Source organism: Pelmatolapia mariae, linkage group LG16_19, assembly GCF_036321145.2.
Source record: "Pelmatolapia mariae isolate MD_Pm_ZW linkage group LG16_19, Pm_UMD_F_2, whole genome shotgun sequence".
NCBI classification, from domain to species: Eukaryota; Metazoa; Chordata; class Actinopteri; order Cichliformes; family Cichlidae; genus Pelmatolapia; species Pelmatolapia mariae.
The window spans coordinates 20,534,315-20,544,207 of record NC_086241.1 but is presented as its reverse complement, the minus strand read 5'-3'; the positions used below and the strand labels follow the sequence as shown (position 1 = coordinate 20,544,207).

The window sequence follows — 9,893 nt, the reverse complement described above, 5'->3', positions numbered from 1 at the left end:
TATGCTACAAATAGCAGTGTTCTTTGAATACACTAAAGTAAGCATTTGAGATGAACCACTGCCAGTGCTGAAATTTTGTTTGTCTCAATATGTTAAAAAATGGAAACACATAAGATGTAATTCATTAAAAAAAGGTTTTCCAAAGTTTGATTTTTCTCCGTACATCTTGTTCTGCTTCCTGCCATAGATGGCTTATGAAATAATGTGTGTAGAGAATCATGGTATCCTACTTTTTTTCTATCCATTAGATATCTACATTAAAGTTATTGGTGTGCTCGCTTAATACAGAAAACTGCTTTAAAAGTTGCACTCTCACGTGCTGGCACAGCTGTCACAGGGCCGACCTTCATCATAGCTGCGCAGCACAAACATCCCGTCATCGAGGCTACGTCACCGTGGCCACGCCCCGCGCCACCCTTAACTCGAATGGGGTGGGGAGTTGATTCCAATCAAATAAAATATTGTGTTAGATAAATCTATCGTGTTGAAATAAAGTACAGCGTTTTTATAGAAACTACTTATGCTAACAACACAAAATGTCTACTGACATTTTCATGCTAGAAATTTCAGGTTTGCTTAGTAATCGCAGATGTTCCCCCCCCCCCCCTTCCTTCTTGATGTGGTATCGTCCTGTGTGAACCTATGTATGCAAACCAGAGCGTCATATTAGCTTTATAGGACGACGGAAGAGTTGGGCTCCCTTCTGTAAGGTTTCTGTAACGTTCCCAAATTACATTAACTATAATAGAGGCAAATAAGCTCCTGTCAACTATTTTGCCTTGTCTGTACGTATTCTTCAAGTTAAGCTATGTCAACCCCGGCCAGAAGAAGACTTATGAGAGATTTTAAACGGTGAGTTGGTGTACAGGAATTATGCCGACATCGTTAGCCGTTTTGACAATTCGGAGCTATCATTATGCTAGCTTGTGCTAGCCCGACATAGCTAATCACTGTTTTTTCAGGATATAGTAAATTTATGAGTTTCCTGTGTAAAAACAACCACAAGGCAACCGCTATAGATTATCGTATGCTTTGGCGAATGTGAATCATTTATGTGAAATATAATTTTTTTCAAAGCGCTTCGTCTTTCCGTGACGCTAACGGAGCTAGCTAATGCTAGCAGGTTGGTTGACTAAGGCTTCTGTCAACGTACAGCTCCTAGCTGACTCTTTAAACCTTTTAGCTTTGAATATGCGTGAGGAGTGGCCGGACGGACATTTTTCATGGTTTAAACATTTTTTTTCAACGCATTCAACCCCAGTACTCCACGAATGTATTCCTTCCGTTTATCTTATATTTCCGCTTGATAGTTGCGTTGTTGACCAGCGCAAACGGTTCGACATCCCCACGGTCGCAAACTTACAAAAGTTTGAGTTAATGAGGCAAATAATAACGCCAAGAAGCGAAACGCGAATTAACAGAATAAAGTTAGATTATTATGTAAATTTCCGAGTAGAAATCAATATGTCAAAGGTGAGAAACAATAGTAAAACAAAGCGAATGCCAGGCCGTGTATTGGCCTTCAGCTCCGTTTATAACCGTAATGTAATACTGCCCACGGAAAATGTTTTGGTTTTTTTTTTCTTTGTAAGCGATCCTAACTGTTTATCGTAGTGTGTTACTTTACCTCTTCGGGGTCCTTAAACGTGTTTTGACCTCACTGTAAATCGAGCCTCTGGTCTTTTGATTATGTCATATTTGAAGTATCAGGATTCAGGAATGTGAGCAGGTATTTCCAGGTGTTTGGGAGGAATATAGTTTGGTGTAGCCCAAACCTATTACTGATATGGCTTTTTAATTTTTTTCTTTTATTCATGTCTAGTTTCATCTTCAGTGAATTTTGCGGTTTTCTGGGTATTTTGTATTTGTATTGTGTTTTGTATTTTTATCTTTATGTGGAGGGGCCAAGATTTAAGTTCCGAATAAACACAACACTTTGTGAAGGCAGCTGACTCAGTTATGTGGAGATAAATGCCAATAAATGGGTAGTGATTGAGCATCTCACAGTAGAACAATTATATAATGTTTCTGAGGCTTAATTGCAAGTTAGGTAGTTATGGTAATTTTAAATTTTAACGGCTAACTTTGAGCAGGCACAATATAAGCATCTTTGTCGCTCATGATGTAACTAATTCTGTATTTAGTAAATAATAGTTCCTACCGTTTATCATTAATGGCACTGACACATTGTGTTAGGAAAAGGAAACCATGGCAACAGCTGTGTTTCCAAGTATGGTATGTTTGTTTGACCTTATAAATGTGGGTGTGGTTAGACAATGAAAGGAGACATTTGATTGTGAAATACACCTTTCTGTGGACTCAGTGGAGAAATACAGTCTCTGGTCATTACCTTTGAGGCCTTGAAACTTTGCTTCAGTGTATTTATTTACTAAACCTTTTGGGTATGCAGTCTACAAGAGGATCCTCCAGCTGGTGTCAGTGGTGCCCCTTCTGAAAACAACATCATGGTGTGGAATGCAGTCATTTTTGGGTAAGAAATTAATTTGGTTCTGAAGTGTAGATCTTATTTTTGTGTCTGAACAAATGACAAAATATCGCTTTTCTCTAAATTCACAGCCCTGAAGGAACTCCCTTTGAGGATGGTAAGTACCCCACTGTATATAGAGATAGAGTTAAATGTAGTAACTTAATCAAAAATCTCCCTGAATAGAATTAATTGAAAGAGACTCCTCAAGTCACATCTCCAAAGTGCCCTCAGTTGGTCCAAAATCTCATATGTGTTCCTTTGTTTCAGGTACATTTAAACTCATCGTAGAATTCACAGAAGAATATCCCAACAAACCCCCTACAGTGCGATTTGTGTCAAAGATGTTTCATCCAAATGGTAAGAACATGATCACCTGCTGCCTCGTTATAGTGTTAGTGTTAATTGTGGCCTGTTAATAATTGTTTTTTCTCTACAGTCTACGCGGATGGCAGTATATGTTTAGACATCCTACAGAATCGTTGGAGCCCCACTTATGATGTGTCTTCTATTCTAACATCTATCCAGGTAAGAAGTGTCAATATTTAACAATAAAAGAAAAGATTTCATTATTATGGCATATTATTGTTAATTTGATTATGGAAACATTAAGTGCATTTCCAATTGACTAATCATTGTGGCAATATTATAATATATAATAGAAATAATATGTATATATTTCTCTGAGAAACGAAAAGCTGCTACTGCAAATTCAGGCTCATCCACTGAGACTAAGTTTAATGTCAGTGTGTAGGACTGCAGCTGACCACCCACTGATTGAATAATCTCCACTGATATCATGTGAACTAAACAAATGTCCCAAAGTGTAAGCTTCAACATATCGGTAACATCTGAGGATTTCTGAATATTGTTTTCTTATATATCAACTCATTTATAATGTAGTGTTGATTCATTAAGTGCTGTTAATACATGAAAATAATCAATATACAAATGATAGAAGATAAAATTTATAATTAAATTCAAAAGATTAGAGATTTTAGTTTGTAAAAGTATTCTCAGTATTGTGCAATAACGTTGCACAATAGCTAAAGGGCATGACAGTTTTGTTTTTTGTTCCATCTTTTAGGAGTACTGAGTAGATGAATGAGTTGATTCAGGTTTGTTGTTTTCCATTTAAATATTCTCGCCTTCTGTATTAATCTTCTCTCCCCCTGCAGTCCCTGCTTGATGAGCCAAACCCCAACAGTCCGGCCAACAGCCAGGCAGCTCAGCTGTACCAGGAGAACAAACGGGAATATGAGAAACGCGTCTCTGCCATTGTAGAACAAAGCTGGAGAGACAGTTGACCTGATACTTGTGATTGCTTCTCTCCCTCCATTGTTAAGCTGTGTGTGCTGCAAGTTTTAGTGGAATACCTCTTAATTTTCTGACCCTCCCCTCTTTTAATTTTAAGCTTTTATGCACTTTACCCTCAACTTTCCATCATAAAACATCTTGTTCCTGCCCAACAAAGAGGGCCTTTTTTTTTCTATTCTCGCCCCCTTTTTAAGTTCATCAGGGGAAATGTGCTGAATCTTGCCTTGATGTAATATCATTATGGACTTGAGGGCCATTACTTAAAATCCTGGTGTGTTCCAACTTGCTCTAATAACTCCATGATTAATTGTTTTGTGTCTCAAGAGGGTACATTGTTAAGTCATGGGTCCTTTTCTGTTGTGAGCCTGATTTGTTGTCAGTTTATTTTCATAAGGCAGTTGGATAATGAGCAGCCTGAGTATCACAGACTACAACTAAATCACCTTTACACCATGTCCTTTGCTGTGTTGTGAACTGTTACATGCATGACGGAGTGTATTCACTTTCCCGTTCACTTGTGTATATAAGAAACCTGCAACTGAAATTATGTACAGATTTTGCACTGGTTGTCCCCCATGTCACCTTTTCCAGTACTTGTAAATAAAAAAAGGCAAAGTCATCCTTATATGGATATGTATTTTCTTTCTAGTTAGTGCACAAGTTATTTTACTTTCCAAGGTTTGAGCATAAATGCTGGTAGCAACAATGGCCACTTGCGTAGGGTACGTCGTAGGCTCTACGGAGATTCATAGTCAGGCTAGTCAGTCACATTCTAAATCAGGCCTTGTCTGGGAAAGTGGACCACAGTAAAGCTAAAGTTCTCATAAGATCTGTTTCTAGAGATGGTGATGCCAGAAAATCCACTGTATATGGTCTTATTTTGAGATCTTTGTTAAAACAGCAAAATAAAATTATATATTCAATATAAGTTAAAATGCACTCTCAACTGACAGTTCTTTATGCAATACTGGAGAATCATTAGCTTTTACCTAAAACCTATTAAATACATCATTTTAAACAACTCATTTTATAATAAAAGTAGCATCCATGTTGCTCTTGTACAATGTTCTAGTGAAAGTAAGTAAGTGCAGTAAGCCGCAATTCAGTTGTAATTACAGATCAATGATTACAGAAAACGATGCATCTGAAATCACCACACAGTGAACTTTGAGTGTTGACTATAAAGTAGTATTGAAGAACACAGAATTCATGTTTCTACTTTGTTTTTTATTTGAGTTTATATAGTTAAGCTTGTGATGTTGCATGCAAGATGAACACAAAGAGGGACGATGTGCAGGACAGCTTGTTACAAACATGCACATGGTTGTGTACTGTACTACAGCTACTGTTTGTAAACAACCAGGAGGTGGCATTCTCGTTTCTCAGGTACACAGCTGTTACAAAAATAACTATTTACAACACCCCTCTCTTCGTGGATTTTTTTTTTTTAGCAAACACTGTTAACTGTAAATGAAGACTAATATAGATAAAATTAAATTTTTCACACAGGAATGTTCATGGGGCCAGGTGAGCTACCTGTTGTAGGCCCTCTCCTTCTTAGCCCTTTCTAAGGCCTTGTCCATGGTCTTCTCGTTTTCGCCTCTACACTTCGGGCAGTACCACTTGCCTTTAGGCTTATGATGGAGCCCGACGCAGGAGAAATGAAACCACTCAATGGGACATTCGTCATTATCGCAGCCAATCATCTCGCCGTAAGACACCTGTTCGCACAGGCAATATGTTGGCTCATCTGGATCGATGGGCAGGTCTGGAGGAGACACTTCTCTCTCTGATTTTCCTTTTGACCTTTTCTTTTTTTTGGAAGATGTTTTGGCCTTCTTTTCCCGAGACACCCCCACTCCCACTTCCTCAGCATGATCCAGACCCCCGTAGCTTTCCCGATTTTCTCCATTTTTCTGACGTCGTGAGCGTTTCCCTCCCGCCTTTTCTCCACCGCCTGAAGCTGATGTGACCTCATCGCGCTTCTTGTCATGGTGACTGGGTTTGCCCACAGTAACTGTAGCTGATGTTGAGGACATCAAAGACGATGCAGTGGTTGTCATGGAGGTGGCCGGAGGAATGTGACTTTCCGGGATTTCTTGAGAGGAAAGGAGTAGTTCTGAATGCCAGTCTATTTGTCGCGTTCGGTTCTCAACCAGCTCCACCTGGAAAAAAGAAAGAACATTCATGTTTTGTTTTTTATTTTTTCCAAGTTCACCTAATTTATTTGACAATGTAGACTAAACCATCACACTTAAATAATCCTGAATACAAATCTATGTGAGAAACCCCAAACTACATCAGTATCTGCCATGTCTGTGCCCCGACAGAGCCAATCAACAGCTGAACCTGAAAACACATGAGCCATGTTGCTTGAACTTGCACAAATAAAAGCTTTTTAAAGGACTCTCATTAATCGTTGTGAAGCCTAAATCCTTTTTGGTTTATGTTTTTGTGAAGTGACAATCTGTAGCTCCCTTGGATGCACTGTACGTTTTAAAAAGCCAACTCTCATTAAGATTTGTTGAACATAAATTTTGCCTTCTTTGCTGAATTAACTAGAAAGAAGTTCATGCTTTCAGCAGTTTAGGCTTGGCTGACGTCTAGGGGGTTACAAATGTTACTATAAACAGGTTTACAAAGGGTAAACCTGTGTTTGTAGAGGGAGGGATGCGTGCCATTTGGACTAAAAGGATTTTAGCAGCTGTGTATCTGGTTCCACTCCTGGTCGCCCAGTCCTTCCCTGCATGTCATTCCCTCTGTACCCCATTTCCTGTTTTTCGCCACTGTGCTATCCATATATAAAGGCAAGAGCCTGAAAATAGTTTAAAAATATATATATATAAATGTGAATGTTCATAGAGAAATTATTATCAAAGCTATCCACTGTAATTATGTATCACAAAAGGAACACAACCCAACTGAACTTTGACATACCAAACATGCCAAACAGGAAGGTCAAACATAGTGTTGTGTTTCTGGTAACTGCCTAGCTTGTATCTACAATAGAGTTATTTAATGTTTACTGCTGGAGTCTTGTAAATGTTTAGATTTTTTTCTTTCTTTCTACTACAATTTCCAAAAAATTTAAACATAAAGCTCATTCAGTCCTGATCCAAAGACCTCTAAAAAAGATCCATAACACCCATTTTCTCCTTTTCCTTTAGTCAGGGTAGGCGTTCTTGCACATATGTCACAGAAGAAGAGTAACGTAGCTTCATCAATACACACATTAAGACCCAAAAGCTACTTTTTTGTCCAGTTTTTCTTCCACGTACCATTTGGCCAGCAATCTGGATCTTTTCATCTCCAAGCTCCTGACTGCGAATCAGCGCCCTCTGAATAGACAACTGAAGCTTGCGCCTCTGAAGGGAGTCAGATTCACGGCGATACCGCTCATAAGCATCATCAAGCTCCTTCAGAACATCTGACAAAAAAAAAGAAAAAAAAAAAAAAAGATAAGAACAGAAAAGAAATAGACCACGTTCAATTGTATACTTGTTGTTGGGGTTTTCTTTTAACCCTCATTAAAACAGACGGAGCAGCAGCATGACTACAGGTTGAAAAGTAAGAAAAATAAATCATTGCAATCTTTTGTATTACTTTGGATTTCTTTCAGACAGTTGACAATATGTCAGGCAAAGTTAACACTCAAGCATTACTACTACATTACAGTTTTAATCAAAATCTTCTGGAAGCAAGTGTCACTAAAGTTTACTGTAACTATACATATAATTATACATAGCAAGTACATGTTATTTATTAATGTCATATGCACTACTATTTTGTAGTGCATATGGGACCATTTCTCTTTTGCTTAATCTCAGTCTTATGTTTTATTTTTTATTTAATGTAATTTCTTAAATTACTTTATTTCATCACTGTTATAAATAAAACTTTGCACCACCTCACATAATAAGTCCTTGAGTATGGGACTGTAGTAAATACAATACTTTTATCCATCCATTCTCTTCTGCTTGTCCAATTCAGAATCACAGAGGTGCTGGAACTAGCTGTCATACGCTGAGAGGTGAGGGACACCTCGGATAGGTCACCAGGGCTAACACAAGGAGCTCACAACACATCAAGCTCACATACTGTGAATTTACAATCACCAGTACACCTAACCCCGTGTATGTTTTACCACCGAAGTAGGAAGCCAGAGTACTGGGAGGGAGGCCATTGGGAAGAACATGCCAACTCCACACAGAAAGGCCTCAGACTGGATTCAAACCAAGGACCTTCATGTGAGGCAGTAGTGTTAACCCACTGTGCCACAGGATATTTTTTATTTGTATTGTTTATGCAACTGTTGTAAACAGTGATTTCCCTTGTAGGATAAATCGAGTATCTATCATACAGTATTTAATTGCCGGTCAACTGCTAATGTAGTACATACAATGGCAATTACACACTTGTATATACTACTGTGTGGCTGTAGGTTAACCATCCTATCCATTTGTTCACCTGTAAAATACACACTTCAAATCACAGATCTGTGATTATATATATATATATATATATATATATATATATATATTTATATTATTTCACCATGAAACCTAAACAAATGTAAACATCAAAGAGTAATCTTTACCTTGATACTTGGCATCAATTTCCTTCATGAGGGACACGCTCCTTTGCAAGTCAAAAGGAAGGGACTCCACAAGGTCCAAATACTCCTCCACATAGTTCACAACAACGTGACCTGGGTCACCATTGGTCGGGTTCAGCATTGCGGATCCGTTTCCCCGCCGGCGCACTCCTACACCCGCACCTGTTAACAACAACATTAGCTTTTTCATTGATGAATCTAATACTCACGTTTGCAAGTAAATATTACTTCACTGCCTCAAACGTTTTTGATTGAAGCATCATAACGTGTGTTTACGGCGTTTTCGTCGTGTTTACTAACACCTGTAATCATGAATCAGTTCTGGGCTGCAGACATACAGAAGAGAAGACAACTGATCTGCAGTCAGCCATACTGATGAAATTGCTACGTGTACTGCGAATGTGCCAACTGTTAGCTAACTCTAACTACCAATGCAGGATCTGCAAAGAAATACAAGACCCGATGACTTCCGGTGGATAGCTGGTAACTTGAAGTTGCTCGTATGGGGTGTCCTTACTGCAAGGTCTTCACAACTACAACGGAGCAGACAACTGTAATGCTAGCTAGCAGTGTTTCCCGGGGAACTGTAATCATTCTGGTTATGTGGAAGAATCACAGATGGATATGCTAACACAAAGCCTGCCACAAACAACCAGACACAAGTGAACTGCTGTGCTTGAATATTTCATCAAAAGCAGCAGCCGCCCTGTCGTGTCTAATGCTTGCCAAAGCTAACTACAGCAGCTATCCTGCCCTGCTGCTGCTGAGTCCATTTTAACGTCAAGTAACGATACCCAACTTTTCCCTGTTTGCAAGTTTATGAATCTCTTAGTCTGCACCACACACTTATGAAAATGGGATTTTCAAAATGTGTCGTTAACTGTGGAAGTCGCTGCTAAATGTTTTGGAAAGTTACATCTTAATGTGACAAACAACACTTTGAACAACGGTCACCGAAGTGAATACGTTTCACCTTCAACACATTAAGCACCCACTGAACATTTACGGACAATTCTAGCTAACACGACGCGGACAAACAGAATGGTCTTTTACTGCTTTGGGACTTTAAAGTGGTCTTATTTTAACGCGTTGGCTTCGGCGTGTCTGTTAGCTGGATTAGCCGGCTAGCTTATAACAATACTAAACGAAATTCGGCTCAAATCCTTACGGAAACAAATAGCAGAGACCTCGCCACACTCATTTAGTTGCCATGTAAGCGGAAGGTAAGTAAACTTACCTGTGAATACTCCGAGTTAACCTTACAGACTCTGTGATGCTGCTGTGGGTCTTGTTGCTAACGCTAGGTAGTGTGTGTGTGTGTAACTACGGTGGACTCGCAGCAACGGCGCTAGCTGTCGGCTAATTCAGCTATGCGCATGCGCCGCATACTTTACACGAATCACACACGCCTCACTCTTCTGCTTTTAGGTTTACTATTACGATGCTGGAACCAACCAAAACAATCTTTGTTGTCCA

The 9,893-nt window shown here is 39.0% G+C and overlaps 2 protein-coding genes across 2 annotated transcripts; one reads left to right on the top strand and one right to left on the bottom strand.

Annotated features, from left to right (window-relative positions):
- The first annotated feature begins 674 nt into the window (after positions 1-674).
- On the top strand, positions 675-4,427 carry ube2al (ubiquitin conjugating enzyme E2 A, like). The gene is made up of 6 exons (XM_063499673.1): positions 675-852; positions 2,411-2,491; positions 2,578-2,603; positions 2,756-2,845; positions 2,925-3,013; positions 3,664-4,427. The coding sequence occupies exons 1-6, from the start codon at positions 809-811 to the stop codon at positions 3,790-3,792; spliced, it is 459 nt and encodes a 152-aa protein (XP_063355743.1). The 5' UTR covers positions 675-808; the 3' UTR covers positions 3,793-4,427.
- Positions 4,428-5,014: 587 nt separating this feature from the next.
- On the bottom strand, positions 5,015-9,770 carry ing1 (inhibitor of growth family, member 1). The gene is made up of 4 exons (XM_063496732.1): positions 9,655-9,770; positions 8,400-8,579; positions 7,081-7,229; positions 5,015-5,967 (listed from the first exon to the last, which is right to left on the bottom strand). The coding sequence occupies exons 2-4, from the start codon at positions 8,536-8,538 to the stop codon at positions 5,335-5,337; spliced, it is 921 nt and encodes a 306-aa protein (XP_063352802.1). The 5' UTR covers positions 8,539-8,579; positions 9,655-9,770; the 3' UTR covers positions 5,015-5,334.
- Positions 9,771-9,893: the final 123 nt, after the last annotated feature.

Excerpts from the sequence above, each read along its gene's own strand:
- ube2al (XM_063499673.1), top strand. The coding sequence starts at position 809 with ATGTCAACCCCGGCCAGAAGAAGACTTATGAGAGATTTTAAACG. Across the intron at positions 2,492-2,577 it reads TGGAATGCAGTCATTTTTGG|CCCTGAAGGAACTCCCTTTG; the intron begins GTAAGAAATTAA and ends CTAAATTCACAG. Across the intron at positions 2,604-2,755 it reads AGGAACTCCCTTTGAGGATG|GTACATTTAAACTCATCGTA; the intron begins GTAAGTACCCCA and ends CCTTTGTTTCAG.
- ing1 (XM_063496732.1), bottom strand. The coding sequence starts at position 8,538 with ATGCTGAACCCGACCAATGGTGACCCAGGTCACGTTGTTGTGAACTAT. Across the intron at positions 7,230-8,399 it reads AATTGATGCCAAGTATCAAG|ATGTTCTGAAGGAGCTTGAT; the intron begins GTAAAGATTACT and ends TTTTTTTGTCAG. Across the intron at positions 5,968-7,080 it reads TCCAGATTGCTGGCCAAATG|GTGGAGCTGGTTGAGAACCG; the intron begins GTACGTGGAAGA and ends TCTTTTTTCCAG.